This window comes from Mus caroli, unplaced genomic scaffold (assembly GCF_978045245.1).
Source record: "Mus caroli unplaced genomic scaffold, Mus_caroli_1 scaffold_16, whole genome shotgun sequence".
Taxonomy (NCBI): Eukaryota; Metazoa; Chordata; class Mammalia; order Rodentia; family Muridae; genus Mus; species Mus caroli.
The window spans coordinates 28379221-28397500 of NW_028227271.1; the positions used below are offsets into that span (position 1 = coordinate 28379221).

Below are 18280 nucleotides of genomic sequence, written 5' to 3' on the forward strand. Positions count from 1 at the left end.
AACCCCCCTACTGTGGGCTCCTGACTTAGGTGCCCCATCAGGCAGGACACATGTCTGGCTTGCATCTTCACCCCTCTTCCTTGGACAGCCCAACCGTGTAGTGTTAAATTTACTCAGGGATGACAGGAGTTCAGGGACCCACCTCCCTGGCCTGGGAGCTTTGGTGCACGGATTTCTCCCATGTCTGCAAACTGAACTCACAAATCCCTGGCCAGTGGGAACAATGAACAAAATAAAATATTGATGGGCATGGGGGGTGCGCGTGGTAGGCGGAGGCTCTGGGCTGGGCCTCAGATCCAAAGCACACATGTGAAAGGAGGGGCCTAGAAGACGGGGTAGCCCTGAGGCCCCTGAGGTTGAGGCAGGTAGCAGGGTCCTTCCACCTGGCCATCTCTATTTGACTATCCATCACCAGCCCCCCACTCCACGTGCACCCCGCCCTCACTCCATCTCCACCCCCACTCTCTCTTCTGCGCCTCCCTCTCCCACATTAATCTCCGGGCCTCTCACTGCTGATTCAAGCAAAACAGAGTTTGCCTTTTCCCCTCTCGGCAGATTTTGTTGGCAAAGCAGAAAGGAATCACAGCATACGCACGTCTCAGCCTTCTGCCCAGGGAGCCACTCTGAAAATGAAGCAGCCCTCCGTGGTGTGAGCTGACTTGGGTTGTATGTGTGGCCGGTGTGCACAGGCACCCACCCCACTTCTACGAGCCTTGTGATCTCCCTGATGGTTCTGGACCCTGGCTCCTCATTGGCTGTGAGGAGACAGGCCGGTCCCTGTTCTTCCCTCTCAGGCAGCACATGTGTGACATATGTCTCATGTCCTCTGCAGGTACTCGGAGCCCTCACTAACCAGTTGGCCCTATCCTTGTTCATGACCCCAGGGTCCACCTGTGATCTACAAGCCAGAGGCTGCAGTTCTGAGCAGGGGTGTGGCCAAGCAAAAGCAGCCCAAGGTGGGGACATTGACTCTAAAGGCTGAGAAGATGCCAGCTAGGTCAGAAGGTTTGGGGAACTGTGTGGGGTGGGGTGGTAGGGAGAGATATGCCAGGGTAAATGGGCCAGAACTAGGATTGCTCATATTCTCGGTGGAGTACCCATCAGCCGGCCCATTAGGGTAGCAGTGTGTGTTAAGATCAGGGCCAGAACCCTCCAGCATGCGTTACATACACCCATTTTCCCGTCTAAAAAAGTTCACACAGAGGGCTAAGTAGGGCTTCCCTGGTCACTCAGTCCTAGCTCAGATGGAATTCTAGACTCTACCTGGTCTTGGGAGCTTTCTCACCTTGACAGCTGGGCCTGAGTCAAGGACCTCTGTCCTCCTTCTGGGAGAAGTCTCCACAGCACAGGAAGGGCCTTAAGAGAGGTCCCTGAAATGGGGAAACTTTTGAGCCAGGTACTTGAGAGTTAAGGCAGAGAGCTCAGTTAGCAAGGGCCCAGGAGCGAAGGCAGCATGGAAAGATTAGCAGAGAGGGTACAGACAGGCCCTGGTAGCCTAGCCACTCACTGTGCAGGTGAGGGGCAGCTCCAGGCGTCATCTCGACAGATCACCCAAGATGTGTGTGTGTGTGTGTGCATGCATGTGTGTGTCCCACGCTTACTGTCCTCCACAAGGTCTGCCCCCCTGTCATTCCTGATTATCATGTAATGGCTTCCTTGACACACAGTTTTATTAATAAAATTAGCAAGTTTTGCAGAGCCTGAGCAGCCTTGCCCATTCTGCTGAGCTGGAGATTGTCCTGGAAGGGCAGGTGAGTGGATCCCCTGGGTGGGTGCCTCTCCTATTTCAGAAGAAGGCTGCATCTTCAGGACTCACTCCACTCACCGGCTGGCCCTGGACGCGGATGTCTGGCCAGGGTGATGGCCGGCAGAGCCCTGGACTGTGTAGGCAGACCTGGAGCATGGACTTGGGTGCTTTCTCCTGGGAGTCCCTGGGCAGGGGTTTGAGGATGAAAGGGCGTGGGTGGGTTGCTGACTACGGAGCTGGCCTGGCCGCTTGCTTCTCTTTCCTGGGCTGTTCTCAGGTTCTTAGAATCCTGGGGGTTGGAAGAGCTGCAGCCTCCTTGGGCTGCATGAATGGGTGACAGCCGCCCCCTGGTGGTTGCAGAGAGCAAGTTCTCCATCTAATTTGTTTTCTTTGTAGTTCGGGGACTGAGGCCAGGGTTTCTTGCATTCTCTACTACGGAGATACATACAGCCTTTCTGTTTCCATGCGGAACCTTTGAGGGAGAGCATCTTCATGGCTTCAGCCATGCATAGCTCAGGACTGCGTTTCATGTGGCGCCCCCACCCTGTCCCTCTGGAGTCCGGGTCCTGAGCCCACCCTTCTGGGGAACCTGTCAGGACCTGCGTGGGAGCAGGTAGAATGGGCAACAGGATGGTCTGAAAGTTGGGGAAGCATGAAGGGACTGGAGATAAAAATGTCTTTGCTGAGATCTTACACACAGAAGAGCTGACTAACCAGCAAGGGAGGCTGGTGACCAGAAGGGCTACTAGGAACCAGGCAGAATCAGGGTGGAGCCCGTCAGGGTACATGCCCAGAGCAACTGGATGTGAGGATAGAGCCAGGCATCCGCAGAGTAGATGAGGCATGGCAGGGGCCAAGGGGCCTGCTGCGGGAGGATGGCCCCAGCTCTGCTGCCCTCTGCAGAGGGACACTACATCTGGACTACACCGAGACATCTCTCTGGTGGGGTAAAGTGATCGGGGCTTCAGTACCTGACTCAGACTCACCTCATCTGACCAGCATTTTTAATAGACATCTCTAAGCAAGATGGGGGCAGCCTGATAGTCCCCAAGAGTAGAGGACAGACCCCACTAGGCACACCTGGCTAGTTGGAGCTGGTTCCAGGGTGATGTACATAGGAGTATGGCCCCCACAGCCATCCTGAGCACACAGGGATACGGGGTGTCCAGCTCAGGGGCAGGTGACACAGTTCCTGTTGGTGCAGGGGTCAGGGTGGCTTCCAGTCTTGCCTTGTTTATTCTTGCGGCTCCAGCCAAGGATGGGCCAGGGGCGGGTACGTGTGGGCATCGGTGTCTCAAAACCACACTCTCTCTGGTTCCACAGCAGTGCTGCCCGTCGGGGTCCCTGCAGCCAGGACAGAGATGGATGATGTCAGCCATCACTGCCTGCCCTATCTGTGGCCACCCTGAGAAAAGATTAGAGCCTTCTAGGAGCCATAGGTGTGTTAGGGGCATGTTAGGGGCATTTGAAGTGGCCATGCGAGGCTCCTTGTTTGTTGCTTGCCACCCAACCCTGGAGTGGCCATGCTGGACAGATGTGACCTCTGGGATAGCCTGGTCTACTCTGGGGACAAAAACCCCACCAAGGTGGTCTGGGGGCTTCATCTGGAGTAGGACAATAGCCACATTATGGAGGCACAATCAGAGGTGACCATTGCCCAGAAAGCCACTCCTACTGAAGGCTACCTAGCTACCTTCTCTCTGAGGACCCGGGGGCAGGGTTGGGGACAACCAGGGCTGGGTAGGACTGAGGGTTGGGGAGCTTTTTCTAGGCCAAGCGCTTACTGTGCCACGTGGCTCAGGGCTGGGCAGCAAGGACACGACCTGCAGGCTCACGCCTTCCTCGCCCATGCTCCTCAGCTGCGTCACCACCTCCAGGTGCTTCCACCACTTGCATGGCTGCCCGTTCACAGACACGATGTAGTCACCCTCCTTCAGGCCAGCGGACTGCGGAGAATGTGGATCAGTGAGGCGGTGGCAGTATCTAGCGGTCCTCTAGGATTCCAGCACCCGGGGCTAGAGGGCCTTTACCTCAGCCTGACCCCCAGGGACGACAGCAGCGATGAGGACCGGAGAGTCTCCGCGCAGCGTGAACCCGAAGCCTCCCTCTCCTCGAGTCATGTGCACCGGCCCTACCAACTGCCATCGGTTCTTCGTTGAAAACACGGACAAGGGTCCCTGGGAGGAGACAAGTGGTGGAGGGCTGGCTGGGTGGCAGTCACAGAGCCACTGACCCCCATCTTAGCCCACACACCTTGGAGCAGAAACAGGGGTGGGGCCGAAGGGAAGAGGGACAGGTTGGGGAACTGGCCTGCTCACCAGCCGATGGAAGAAGTCAGTCACCTTCACCTGCGACAGGCTAGGCATCCTCACCTCTGGGGTCTGGTGAGTCTTGGCTGACCAGGTAGGAGGAAAAGGAGGATTGGAGCCGAACCCCAGGCCCTTGGCCCTCCCAGAACCAGCGTTCCACCCGTGGGATTTGGCTCAGCTCAGAGGAGTGTGTGGCCCGAGAGGGTTGTCCCTACTGACAGCTGGGACTGCACTATTTCCCTGAATATACGAAGAGGTTCCCAGGAATGTACTTGGAAGCCCCAGATGGCACCGTGCCTCTGTCCCCTCTTGCAAGGCAAGAGTCAAGTGGGGAAGGAAGTGGCAGGGGATGCTGGGCTGATATCCTCACAGTCTCCACTCCTCAACACAGCCTGCCTCCCACCCACCCAAAGAGGGCTTCACTGTGTGAGGCTGTCCTTCAACTCTGTCCTCCTGATTCGGGGTCCCTAGTGCTAGGCTGGGATCTATAGACACATGCTACCACACCCGGCTTGCTGACTGCCTCTCAGCTGTAGCTGCGGGGGCTCAGCTTGGCCCTCTGACTGGCAGACTCATCCCGAGGGGCCCTAGATGCTCACGTTGGATGTCCGGGGCCTCCGTAGCCTCGAAGAAGTCATCCTCGCGCTCGAGCTGTGAGTACTTGGCCAGGGAGCGCCGCAGTGCCTGAGTCACCACAACCTGCAGCAGGTCCACCTTGCGCAGGACTCTGCACAAGGTGTGAAGCCGCAGCGCCTCCTCCTGGCCCAGGATGGCACGCTTCAGGTGGGCCTTGGCTGTGCACAGGCATGGCACTGTCACACACACGCACGCACGCACGCACGCACCATGCATGCAAGCTGGCCCCTTCCAGGCGGGGTTCCAGACCCTGTCTCAGAATGCATTAGGAAGTGGAATGAGCCACAGGGTTGGATGGTGTTGACCAGATTGGTAAAGTCCTGCCAGGCCCAACAGTCGAGCAAGGGAAGAAAGAGCTGTCCCCAGCTGCCCAGTTTAACAACCCTCATCTCAGCAGTTCCCACCAACCCAGGGATGTCAGCTGCTGAGTGGCTGTCGGGGCCACACCGTGGTTAGCCCAGGGCCCTGCCTGCGATGTCTCACCAAGCTTCCTGCGGTCTTCTGGGTGCTGCGGCAGTGTGGGGCCCAGGGGCTCATGGGGAGTGGAGGGCTGGAAGACGTGCTCCTGCCTTGCGAGTTCACCCTTGGCTGCTGCTAGGGGTCAGAGAGTCCATGAGCCTGAGTAGGGAGCCTCTGAGGGTCCACACAGGCACGAGGAGGGACACACTCACGGTGGCTTTCGCAGAGGGCCATGGCTGCGTGATAGTGGGCCAGGGCGCAGAAGTGCTCAGCCTTGACGTGCGCCAGGTTAGTCCAGGAGGCAGGCAGGTAGTCTCGGACAGGTGGCTGGGCCATGACCCGGTGCACAAGCCCATATTCAGTTGCCACCTGCCAACAGGCATGAAGGTACAAATGGAAACTCTCTTTCCTTCAGCCCATTGGAGCTCAAGAGACAAGGCCACTGCCTCTGCACCCTAGGCTTAATCTCCATCTACTCTCCCCCACATTCCAGCAGCCTCTCCCTAGACTCCAAGCTGAGCCAGACCTGGGCATCTGGGGGCTCGGTTCCTATTCTCAGGACCTTAAGAAAAACTGGGACAGCAACTGGCTTTAGTGAGTGACACAGAGCACTAGATGCAGGTGCCTCTTCTGTGGCTACCCATCCTTCCCTGACCCGGCTCCATCCCAACCTTGTCCCTGTCCTCCTGAGCTCTGCTCTTCACTCTTTGAGTGGCCACCAAATCGGGCTTCTGGGCAGGGCTCCTTGCCCTCACCTGGGCAGCTTCCTGGGCGAGCTGCAGTTGATCTGGACAGATGTCAGGTGTGGCAGAGGCTGGCAGTAAAAGGCCCTTGAAGATGCATTCCTGTGCCTGGGCAATCATGAGCTGCTCCAGCATGGAGAGAGAGGCAGCACTCATGTCTGGGCTTGGCGCGTGGGAGAAGTTCTCCCTCAGGAGTCTGAAGGCCCCTGAGGATGGATACAGTGCTCATGCGGGCAGGGATTCCCCATGCCCACCAAGACGACCTTCAGAACTTCACACAGGGAGGCCATGTCCACCAACACTACTTCCTGCCACAGAGCTGGGTGCTACACCCTTCTTATTTATGGTCTACAGCCCTCACCAGCAGCCCTCTGGAAAGCCTCAGCAGCGTGGTTGGTGCCCTCGGTGCAGGAGCAATCCTGCCGTGCTCCGATCTGCGTGTGGAGTGCCCCAATGTTAAACAGTACACTGCCCTTCTCGAAGGCCAGAGCCCGCTGCTGTGCCGGGACCCCCGTGAGCGAGTCGTACCTGCGGCATGGTGTCAGGATGGGTACAGTTCCCATATTGACCTGGCCTCCCATCCCTGGGCCTCTGCCTCTGTTGCTAGCCCCTACCAGTGGAAGAGCAGCCCTGGGCTCCTGGAGGGACTGAAGAAACGTGCGTCCAGGAAACAGAGCTGGCTATAGTAGGCTGCGAGCAGATCCAGGCCCGCCTCGTCTCTGCTGGGAGTCCTCGTGGCCTAGAAGGGAGAGTCCGGGTGGGCCCAGTTCCAAGACCCACCATCACCATGCCACCCTAGGAAATCCCTGGGTATCATTTCCAAGGAGCACTTGACATCCTGGGGACTTTGAAGGCAGTCTGGCACAAGAGGTCACGTAGGGCCCCGAGGAGGGGCCATGCACTGCTCCTTCTAAGAGCAACAGAGCACAGCTGGAACAGAGTCAGCTGTTAGTCCCAGGTCCTTCCACGAACACTGGCTATCTCCTGGATTTCCTCCCACCATGTAGGGAATCCATGTGAATCTCTACACCGGGATCCAACCTTCTCTCCCACCTTCCTCTTCTGTCTGTCTCTGGAGCAACCAGACGGGGAGCAGCCCACCCACCTGCCGTAGGTCTTCTAGTTCCTGGATCTCTGTCTCAAAGGAGGTACCATCCTCTCCAAAGTGCTCAGAGATCAGCTCCTGAAGGAAGAACGGGTATTGCCCTTGGGGGGCACTCCATCCCTGGCAGCCTGCTCTGGGGATGGGAGGGGGTGTGGTAGAGCAGGCTGACTTTGTACTTGGGGCCAAGGAGAAGGGCTGAAGACCTGGGGGGGCTGCTGAATATTGGTGGATGCTGGTGTTCTGGTTCCCAGGGCTTGGGTTCCTAAGACAGAACTGGGACGGGGGTTCTTATGGTATCATCTTTACACATATTCTTCTCATCTGCCACCTTGTAGACTCAGATGCAAAATCATGAGGTCATGTCTCTTTCCTGAGAGCCCCTACAGGCCCTGGATGAAGGATCATGGCCTGCTCTGGAATCTGAACCCCCTCCAGGTCACTCAGGAGCCAGCTGTTCTCAAAGAGTAGGTACCACATGGGTGACATCCTTGAGGCAGGGGATCCTAGAACTTGGTGGTTGGACTGGGGATGTCAGAATGGTGAGGCCCCTTCATAGCTATTCTGGGGCAGGGCCTCAATCCAATCCCTCACATAACCCTTACGTGGGGACCAGAAGGTAGCAGGAGAGCAGGTTCAGTTCCCCTTATGGTTCTTCTTCCTCCTCACTGTGCCTCAGCTTCCTCATTTGTTCAAGGAGATGGCTAGATTAGGAAGCATCTAAGCCCCGCCCCCAGCCCACTTCAGGGCCACGCCCCTCAAAGTTCACAGGCCAGCACTTACCTTCAGCGGTGTGGCCCAGTCCAACTCCTTGGTTTCCTTCAGGCCCAGGGGGATCATGGGAATAGTAATCCCTTCGCTAGAACCAGAAGAATGGGCTCTAGACCGGCTACCCACAGCGGCCCCTTTATCCTGAGGTTCCCGCCGCCCGGCTGCACCCTCCACACATGTCTGCGCGCCCCGCCCCGGCGCATCTCATACCCCTCTGGCTGGTCCACATCTACGCTGGTGCTCAGCTCTGCCAGCTCCTCTTTCAGGAGCTGCAGGTTGGAGTTGACGTAGCTCAGCTCCAGTGCGACTGTCTCTCGGACCCAGGTGTTGCTGGTGGCTCTGGGAGGGGCCGGGGAAGGAGAGAAGAGCCAGGCCTGAGGCAGCTCCAGTGACCCAGAATCACTGAAGCTCTCCTGCCCCACCCCCAAGCTTCAGAGTCTATCTGAAGGGGTGGGTGCTGCCAGGGCTAGCTCCCCTTGCTGGAGTAAGGGTGGGAGCAGGGCTGGCTCGGAGGTGCCCTCCCTTCTAGGATGCTTCTGCTTAAAGAGTTCATTCTCCAGTGCCACTATGATTCCACCTGGACATGGAGGTCTCTGATGAGAGGGAGGAGGATGCTGAGGGGGTGTAGGCCTGGGGCTCCTGTATAGTGTGGGTTGCAAAGACTGTGGGGACATGAGTGTGTACAGAATGCTGCTGTGCTCAGAGAAAGTAGCCTGGGTCGGATGATCCATCACTTGCAAGGTCTCCAACCTTTGAGTGCCCAGTCACACACAGTCTCTTCTGAGCAGCCTCTGAGGTTTACCAGATACTGTTGGGCCTCCTAAAGAGGCTTTTGGTCCTCTGGCCAAGCATATCTGGGGAGGCCCAGAGGTAGGAATGGGCCTAGTCTGTCTGTGAGGGTCTAGGCTAATGGTGAACTGTATAGTGTGGCTACTGGGACTGGAACAGCAGCTGGGTCATGGCTGTCTGCCCATGTGTCCCTCTTTCTGACTAATAACAGGATCGCCACCCTGTCCAGGGCCATGCGGCAGCAGCTGCTCACCTGTAGAGGTTTTCAGCACCCGTCCGCATCCGGAGCTCCTTGCTGATCTGCTGGTGGAGCCGAGCCCTGTGACTCTGCAGCTGGCCAGGCTGGTTTTGCACAAAGGAGTCATAGCCCTGCATGGAGGATGCAAGTTGTTATGCCCACAGTGCCCCCATCAGCATAACCCTCGCCAAGTTCAGAGGACCTGGGTCTGTCTTAGGGGGAAGAAATAGGCACTGTGGGCTGGATCTCGAGCTAGTGTCACAGGGAGGGGCCTAGGCAGGCCTGGCTGGGGAACAGGGGTGAGGTGCCTCTCCTCAATGCTTCACAGATAACGTAGGCTCAGACTCATCCCAACCAGCGAATTGGCCCATACATCAAGAGGCCTCTCCAAATAACCCACTCTCCTAACACTGGGTACTTCATAGATCCAAGGTTTAAAATATGATGTAATGGAGTTCTGGACCCAGCTCTTGAGAGATGGCTCAGTGGGTAAGAGCCCAGACTGCTCTTGCAGAAGACCCAAGTTCGGTTCCCAGCAACCATGTCAGGTGGCTCATAATTATCTGTAATTCTACTTCTGATGGGGGAATCCAACACCTCTGGCCTCTAAGGACACCTGTACTCATACGTAAATAATCACACACAGACATGTAAACAATATACACATAATTAAAAATAAAATCTTTTAAAAATTAAAATAAGGGGATGGAGAGATGGCTCAGCGGTTAAGACCACAGGTTGCTCTTCCAGAGGACCCAAGTTCAATTCCTAGCATCCATATGGCAGCCCAAAGCTATAACTCCAGTTCCAGGGGATCCGACACCCTCACACAGACATACATGCAGGCAAAACACAAATGCACATAAAATAAAATAAAATAAAATAAAATATGTTGTAGTTCCCCATAAGAAGCCCTTTCTAATTGTCCTTGCTGAAATCAATGTCTTATGCTCTGGGGACTCACCAGATCAACTCAGCATGTTGTACAATTTGCCTTGGGCTCTGACCACCTTTCCAGAGAGCTACTACCAAAGCGCAGGACGAACCTCCTTGAAAGGACCCAGCCTATTTAGCCCTGGAGTCTTGTCTCCGGGGCTCTGCCCACAAGGCTTTTGAAGTAGCGTGGCCACAGGCACTGAGAGCCGTGCAGTGATGGGCCATGAGATGGTGCTGCCCAGGAAGTGGGTACCTGGTCTGTGACACAGTGAACAAAGTATTGGGTTCCAGTGTCCCTTTGGCAGCTCCAGTTGGATGAGAGCTCCTCCTGGGTAATGCGAGATCAGTGACCTGTGTCATCTGTGATGTCCCCTCTCTCCAACTACAGGCTCAGCTACAGCCTACAGGGCTTCCTCCCAGAGCTGCCAAGGAGTGGGGAATCGGTGATGCTGCACACAGCCTGAGGTCCTCCAAGCCACGCAGCGCAGCATTCTTGCCCTGCCCGGGTTAACCGACCGGCCTAAGACTTTGTGGTAAAGATTTTGCTGATGGCTCTTTTCCCTGGGGAACACCCTCACTAGTGATCACATATGAGGGAGGAGGTCACAGAAACTGAAAGGCTCTAGTCCAAGCGACACAGAATGGTGTGTGTGTGTGTAAATCCTGGCAGAGCTGATCCTGGCCATGCATTCAAAGTGTGGCTTATTGTTATGCAAAGGACAGCCTCAGGATCTTGCACTTACGCCTTGGCATGGATGGAGCTCCTGGAGGCAATCACTTAGACTGTGGCCCCAGGGTTACCATGAAGCCATCTTTCATGTCACTGAAGAAGTGCCCACAGAAGTGGCACCTGGGCTCACTCTGAAAGAAGGAGGCCATTAAGTCATCCTTGGGTGACCACAGATAGGTGACTCGCTCTCTGGATAGCTGGCACAAGATAGCATAGGGATAGAGTGGAGCCACATTGTACTGACTCCTTCTCAGGGCCCACCCCTGCCTGTGCAGGAGGGAAACTGAGGCCACAACAGTCTCCTGTCTTCAAAGCTACTAAGAAAACGGCAAACATCTTTCCCCCAAGACCCTACTACAAGGTTCTAAGCTTATTGATGGCCGATAGCCCCAGTCCCTCCCCCACCTGCTAGGGAGCTGCAGCAGCCAGCCACTCTGAGGTTTCACCAGCCCCAGACCCTGGGCCTGTTCTTGCCCTTCTTAACCTTGGTTCACGTATGGAGGCCAAGCCAGCTTCCTAACCTGTTTTGGTGGAAAGGCAAGATAAGCTGGGCTGCATGGATTCTGGAAGCTGATAGCCCACACCCAGTTTTCCACACTGGGCTGAGGGAAGTGCCCAGCAGGGCAGTTACAGGTGCTAAGTAACCATCTCTCTCTATCCGCTGTACGATCTCCCCACCCTCTGGAAACAAAGGCCAGCTAACCATGGCTGACCTCCATGGTGGCTACTCCTGTCTAACTCTGGGAGAACTTGCCATCAGTACAGACATCGCAGCAGCAGTGACCAAACCAGAACAGGGCCTGGCCATGACCAGGGAGGAAAGGCATGGGGGTCGGAGAAACAAAACCTCCCACTCAAAGACCCAGTGACCTGTACTGGGCTGGTCCTCAAGGATTAGCAAAAGGTGGGGAGGTGGGGGGCACAGTTATCCCCACACAGGACTGGGAATAGAAAGAAGGAACAGAGCAATCCTAAGCCTTCCCAAGCTTCTCTTACTGAGTCAGCTCAGTCCCACACTATCCACAGGGAGGCTGACCAATGCAACATGCACCTCCCTCCACAGGGCACCTGAAAGGCATGGCCACCCTAGGAAGAAGAGTTCCTGGAGAACATGTTGCAGGCTGACTCTGTCTCCCTCCCTCCCTCCCTCCCTCCCTCCCTCCCTCCTTCCCTCTCCCCAATCTAATCCCTCCCCAGTTCGAGCTCGTCACTGTGGTATCAGGCATGCCTGGTTAGGATGGAGCCCTTGAGGGATCTGTCCAAGTTTCAGTGCCTTCCTCTCTTCCTCTTCCTCTCCCCCCTCTCCTCCAGGAGACCTGATACACACACACACACACACACACACACACACACACACACACACACACACACACTGGATAGGATCAGCCAGCAACAAAGTACAATCTGACACCAGGAAGGAAGGTGGGCAAAGGGCCATGGGAACACCCCGGAGAGTGTTGTGACAGCAGCTTCTGCTTAGCAGCCCCTGGGGATGGGCAGGAGTACCCCAGAGCCTACACACATACTAAGAAACCCAAACACTCACTGACCCCTAGGAAATACCCAGACTGGAGAAGCAGAGAAGGTTAACATAATATCCCTTAGGCAAAGAGCAAACTAGTTTTCACTTCACCCCTGTGTTCCTGGAAGCCCAGGCACCCTCATCTCCAGACTCAGGAGCTTTCGAGGGGATGTATGTTGGGGAAAAGTAGTCAGGCTTTCCCGTGAAGTTCCCAAGGTTTTTGCTGTCTGCTGTCACAATCTAACAACTAATGGACAATGGCTCCTACAGATGGGCACGCAGAAGACACTGTTAGAGAAGGAGGCTTTCTAGACGTCAGAAAAAACACGTGCTTGGTGGTGGAGGTGAGGGAGTGGGGGTTGTCACCCATCAGAACCAACTTCTTGGTTCTGAGAACCAAGGGGTTCTCTAGCTTCAGGGGAACCATCTAGACCGTGAATGCTCCAGTGTTATTCCCATCAGGCTGGAACACCGGCTCTGGTCTCTCCTTGGGGGCCTCAGTTTCCCCAGCTGGCTTTCAGGGGAGCGGGTCCCAGGAAGGAAAGGCCGGGAAGGCCGCACTGCACAGCGCGGGGCAGGAGGCTGAAGACCCATACCCCTGCTCAGCCCCCACCTTGCGGATGCTGCCGCCGTCCTGCGGCAGAGAGCTGTCCTCGCCAGTGCCCTGGCCATCTGGCCTCTCCTCAAGGATCATCGCTGCTCGCTCGGACGCTGACCCCGAGAGGCTGCGAGCAGCAGGTTCCTCGCGCTCCAGGGAGGATCAGCCGCGCTGCTCCGACTGTCCCCCTCCTGGAGGGTCCGGCTGACCGGTGCGGCAGAGCGCGGGCCCCGCCTGCAAAACTTGATGTTGTCCAATCAGAGGTGAGAGCTGCTCCGATGGATAGAAACTACTACCAACCAGAGTGAGAGAAAGGCGGGCTCCAGGTAAGGGATCTGGTAACTCTTAGCAACCAGGGCCGCTCGCCGATCAGGGTACGCATGCGCCACGCTAGATGTTAGGCGTGCGGGGAAAGTTAGGAAAAGACAAGCAGAACTGGGGGCGGCGACCAAGAGCCGCTGCAGCCTCTGCAGGGACTTCAAGGCTTTATCTCGTCACCCCGGCAACGGGACCCTCCAGGACTGCTCCAAAAATGTTTACAATGGGGTTTTTCAAGTGCTTGTGCTGATTCTAAAACAATGCCTGCTTTCTTCCCGGCACTAAGAGGCAAAGCGCCGCTTCGGTCCCCTTGCTTCCAGAACCGCCCCCAGAAACCTCGCCTCCGGGACCTGGTTATGCATTTGTTTCCAGAGCCTACATTCTCCTTGACCTCCTTGTGCTTCCAGAACCGGATCGCCTCCCAGAACCCGAATTGGTTTTGAGAATTGGACTTTTTCCAGAACCCGAGCTCCTTGCAGGGCTTACTCCGAAGCACTTCTCAGATTCCATGTGGGCTGGCTCACACCAGATGAGCTGAGAACACAGCCTAGAAATGAGTGGCTAGCCCTTTGTCAAGCTGCTCCAAAGGTCAGCCTCCTCCACGCTGCCCGCCACCCTGGTCACTGCTTGCCCTGACTGAGTCAGCGGCTCAGTCTCTACGCCCCATCCCCCTCACACACACCTGACTCTGTCATCCCCAGATATAAATCTGCTCGGCTAAGCTCTTGGATGTCCCTGGACATTTACAGTGCCCCCCCCCCCCCCCCGCCAGAAATGCTTCTCTCCTCCTCCCTGCTAGCTTCTCCAAACTTCCTGGCATTTTTTTGATCCCAAGGCATTCTCTCCTCCCCTCCCCTCGTCTCCTCTCCTCTCCTTTCTTTCCTTTTCTTTCCTCCAGTATCTTCCTGATGAGCGTCACCTAATTTCACTTCATCCTCCACTGACATCCTCATGGCCAGCCTCCTCCATCTCAGGGCTCTTTTTATGCTGCCTAGGTGTGGTCATCACCTTAGAACTAAACAGAGACCACAGGTGCTGTCACCTAGCACAGCTGTCACCCTCCTGCATAGGCACCCCTGAATTCAGACTTCCGTGTCTTCAGAATCCTGTGTGCTTAGACTGACATCCATCCAGCAATGCATGCGTGACTAAAGCAAGTGTTTCTCTTAAAGATTTATTTTAATTTGTGTGTGTGTGTGTTTCTGCAGATGAGCACTGTGCCTGCAGAGTTCAGAAATGGGTACTTGAACCCCTGGAACAAGAGGTTACAGGTGGTTGTGAACTATTGAATGTAGGAGCTGGAAACCTAACTTTGGCCTTGTGTTAGACTGGTCCACATCCTTAACCACTGGACCACCTCTCCAGCCCTCCCAATCGGCTCTTAACTATTCTTTTCTCAGCAGGATTGTCCCTTTCATAAACCTTAGGAAAGCCCACCCCTCCCCAGCTCATTAAGGACAACTGCAGGGTTTCAGGAACACTTTCTCCCTAGGTTCCCACCCAGGGCTCTTAGGGATGTCCTGCTGCAGTCCCAGGTCCCTCTCCCAGTAGTCCTGCAGGGTATCTTAGTTCAGCAGGCAAGGCTGTTAGGGGATGAAGGAGGCCCTCAATTGTTGAGGGTCCTAAGAACTCCAGGGATTTTCTAATGAGAACCTTAAACCCAGCCAAAAATCAGGGTGGAGGGGGCAGGTTGGTCAAATGCTTGCCTAGGGTGCACAAAACCCTAGGCTCAGTCAACAGCACTGTATAAAACACCATCAATCCCAGTATATAGGATTTAGAAGGAGGAGGACCAAACATTCAAGGTCACCCTCCAGGTACACTGTGAATTTGAGGCTGGCCTGGAATTTACAAGTCTGAAACAAACAAACAAACAAACAAACAAACAAACAAACAAACCAGGTTGGAGAATAGAATACAGCTATTTTTTTTAAGATGGAGAATGTAGCCTCAGTATTTTCCCAACCCAACCTCCCATTTCTAAGGAAAACAATAGAAGATGAAGGTCAGTAGTGTCTGAGATATCAAACCAGTAAACCTGCCGGGGCATTTGACAGCTGGTCCTCAGTGGGCACAAGCTGTCCCCAGCATTTGCTGTTTGCCCTCAGTGGTTACTCCCACCCTAGGAAGACCTGGCTCTGAGGGCCATGCTAGCACTCAGCCAGACAAACCTCAGGCAGAGAAGATCCCAAACAGGGGCCTTAACCGGGAGAGTTCCTGGGAGTAAGGAACAATCGCATCCGTGGACTACAGAACAGAAAAGCATTGGTTTGGGAAGCTGAAATCAGTAGACTAGGTAGTGTGTCTCAGCTGGCAGAGGGCTTGGGGTTGAACTTGGGAAAAGTATATGAAAAGACAAGGTGGTTGTGGATTCCAGGGAATATGAAAAAGCTGGGGGCCAGTGGGGAGGGGAGAGAAGCATCCATTGGCAGTAGGAGCCTTGTCTGGAATGTCTGAGGTCCTAGGTTGGATCCCAGTGTTCAGTTGTAAAGAAAGGAGAGGCAGAGGATGTGGATTCTCAGCCTCCTCAGGGAGAACTTGTAAATGATGCTCAAATAGGAAAGAACTTCCCAGGGTAGGTCTGGGAGGGCCATGGCGGGGGGGGGGGGGGGGGGGGGGGAGTGGGGATAACTTGCCAGGCAGCGCATGCAGGGGCGGGGGCGGGGGTGGGGGCGGGGATACAGATCAGTGGTAGAATGTTTGGCCAAGGGAGCACAGCAGGAAGTCCAAGGTTCAGTGTCCAGCGTTGCGAATACAATAGCAGAAAACACTGAAAGTGGAGGCAGAAACAAGGTGGGAAGTGCCGTGCAGTTAGATGACCGGCACACTGAGTCAGCAGCGTGGAGAGTCTCGGGTTAGCTGCTAAGAGGGTGATGGGCAGGGTGGGGGTGTGGTTCTGCTAAACCATCTTGCAGAACTGCTGGTTTCACCGAGCCATTTGTTTATTCCAGCATGTGCTGGTCTGCTTTTCTTTTACTTTTAAGAGTGGATGTTGGGGCTGGAGAGATGGCTCAGTGCTTAAGAGCACCGACTGCTCTTCTGGAGGTCCTGAGTTCAATTCCCAGCAACCACATGGTGGCTCACAACCATCTGTAATGGGATCTGATGCCCTCTCTGGTGCACCTGAAGACAGCTACAGTGTACTTACATAAAATAAGTAAATCTTTTGGGCTGGAGCGAGAGAGGAGCCTGAATGAGCAGCGGCTGGAGCGAGAAGGAAAAAAAAGAATGGATGTCTAGAAACTGACAACAACAACAACACCCTTAAATAAAATGTAACTATTGGAAATAAAGGACTGTATTTTTTTTTTAAGATTTATTTATTTATTTTATGTATAGGGGTACACTGTCACAGTCTTCAGACACACCAGAAGAGGGCATTGAATCCCATTACAGATGGTTGTGAGCCACCATGTGATTGCTGGGTACTGAACTCGGGACCTCTGAAAGAGCAATCAGTGCTCTTCGCCACTGAGCCATCTCTCCAGGAAGGGCTCTATGTCTTACTAAGACTGGAATGAAAAGGGAAGTTAGAAGAGGTCTCTAGAAATCAAATACCACACATAAAATCAGTGGTGTATAGCTAAAAGAAATTCTGTGACCTAATTAAGCTAGCCGAGGTGAAAGAAGATGGGGCTCATTAATGTGAGTGGCCGATGGCTTGGTGAGAACAGAAGGTGAGAGGTCAGATCAGAGGAGAGAGAGGCTGTGGGTGAACACATCCCTCTGACTGCCAGGGTGTCTGAAGCCAGAGGGAAGTCCTACGTCCTGTCTCATCTTTAACATCTTTGCCATTGCTGTGAATGGTTGAATAAATCCTTCAACTTCCATTTCATTTTTAAGCACTTGAACTTTATATAAGGAGTCCACTCATCTGCCATCAGCAGTAACCAGTAACTGGAAGCTTATGCAACAGAAATCCATTTTGTAGGAGGCTCTCGGGGCTCCTGGGAAAGCCCTGAAGAGGGTGACCATGTCTTCTGCCCTGAACACCATGATGGCCAGGTCCACCCCAAGAGCTATGCAGTGTCCTGGGGCAGTGTCCCAAGAACAGAGGGTTTCCAGGAAGTCCATGCCAGGCTTGCTCCTCCTCCAGGTCTCCTGGGGCAGGAAACAATTCCTGCAAGCCACCTTGAATGAGATAAGTCAGCTAAACTTGATAAGGATGGCATATCGAACACAGGTGACTGTCTGTACATGGGAATCTTCACAGTAGGGCTCTAAGAATGGGGGCTGAAGCACTTTGTAGCTCCTAGTCAAGGTATGAACACTGGGAGGGTCCTAAGAAGCTCAACCAAAAAACCAATTATATAACTCATTGGAGAGTTGAGTGGGGTTTGAAGCAAAGCAGATCATGGACTGAGATCTGTGTCCATCCCAGATTAACATGTTGAAGGTTATCTCCCCTCCCCCGTGGGATGTCATGGAGATGGGGCGTTCTGGGTTAATGAAGGCTAGAGGAAGTGCAGCCCGGCCAGTGCCTCATAAGAGACCTGACAGCTCTCTATATCCTCAGGGGAGACCAGGCTGAATCTACAAATCTGAAGGATCTGCAGGATCACTCACCAGGAGTTAAGTCAGCTGGTACTTTCCAAGGGTGGTGGGGAAAGAGGTTCCTGCTGCTTAGAGTTCTTGTTACTGCAGCCTGATACAGTTCAAAGTACAGTTGCTTAAAAAAAAACAAGGAACTAGAAGGATATTTATTCATAAATGTGTTATAGCTATAGCTGCCTAGGAAGATACTGGATAAGAAATACATCTATAGGGCTGGAGAGATGGCTCAGCAGTTAAGAGCACTATCTGCTACTCCAAAGGACCTCGGTTCAATTCCCAGTACCTAGACGGAGGCTCACAACTGTAACTCCAGTTCCAAGGGATCTCATACCCTCACAACAATGCATACAACAACAACAACAACAACAGCAACAGCAACAGCAACAGCAACAGCAACAGCAACAGCAACAACAACAACTACAACAACAACAACAACTACAAACAACAGCAACAACTCTATAGCTGGGCATGGTGGTTCATGACTTTAATCCCAGCACTCAGGAGGCAGAGGCAGGTAGATCTCTGAGATTGAGGCCAGCCTGGTCTGCAGAGTGAGTTCCAAGACAACCAGGGCCACATGGAGAAACCCTGTCTTGAAAAACCAAAGTGGGTAGGGGACCTCTGAAGTAGACATGTAGAGTTAAGAGTAGACATGATGCCCCCTCAGTCTTCCAAACCACACAAATGTACAAATGTTGATGCAATGCCAATGATCTTAACACAGCTCAATCAACACAGCAGCAGAGGTTTGATGGATCCTCTGACTTTCCGTTTTTTGTTTTGTTTTTGAGACAATATCTCATGATACAGTCCTGAAACTTTCTGGCT

The 18280-nt window shown here is 54.2% G+C and overlaps 1 protein-coding gene across 3 annotated transcripts; it reads right to left on the reverse strand.

The window, feature by feature from the left end:
• Nucleotides 1-1652: 1652 nt before the first annotated feature.
• Rhpn1 (rhophilin Rho GTPase binding protein 1) lies at nt 1653-12825 on the reverse strand. 3 transcript variants are annotated; one of them, XM_021184027.2, is made up of 15 exons: nt 12596-12825; nt 8810-8925; nt 7978-8106; nt 7780-7855; nt 7000-7077; nt 6509-6633; nt 6256-6422; nt 5907-6100; nt 5364-5520; nt 5176-5283; nt 4656-4850; nt 4066-4142; nt 3778-3924; nt 3532-3693; nt 1653-3091 (listed from the first exon to the last, which is right to left on the reverse strand). In XM_021184027.2, the coding sequence occupies exons 1-15, from the start codon at nt 12674-12676 to the stop codon at nt 2918-2920; spliced, it is 1986 nt and encodes a 661-aa protein (XP_021039686.1). In that variant the 5' UTR covers nt 12677-12825; the 3' UTR covers nt 1653-2917. The 3 variants fall into 3 exon arrangements, with proteins under 3 accessions (XP_021039686.1, XP_021039685.1, XP_021039687.1); XM_021184026.3 differs by having other exon boundaries at nt 5176-5286; XM_021184028.3 differs by having other exon boundaries at nt 3017-3152; nt 5176-5286.
• Between the last annotated feature and the right edge of the window lie 5455 nt (nt 12826-18280).

Bases quoted from the DNA above. Each gene is read 5' to 3' on its own strand.
- Rhpn1 (XM_021184026.3), bottom strand. From the start codon at position 12,676: ATGATCCTTGAGGAGAGGCCAGATGGCCAGGGCACTGGCGAGGACAGC. The intron at 6,634-6,999 runs GTGGGTGGGCTG...TCTCCCTTCTAG, and splicing joins AACTAGAAGACCTACGGCAG to GCCACGAGGACTCCCAGCAG. The intron at 3,925-4,065 runs GTGAGCAGGCCA...GTCTCCTCCCAG, and splicing joins CTGACTTCTTCCATCGGCTG to GGACCCTTGTCCGTGTTTTC.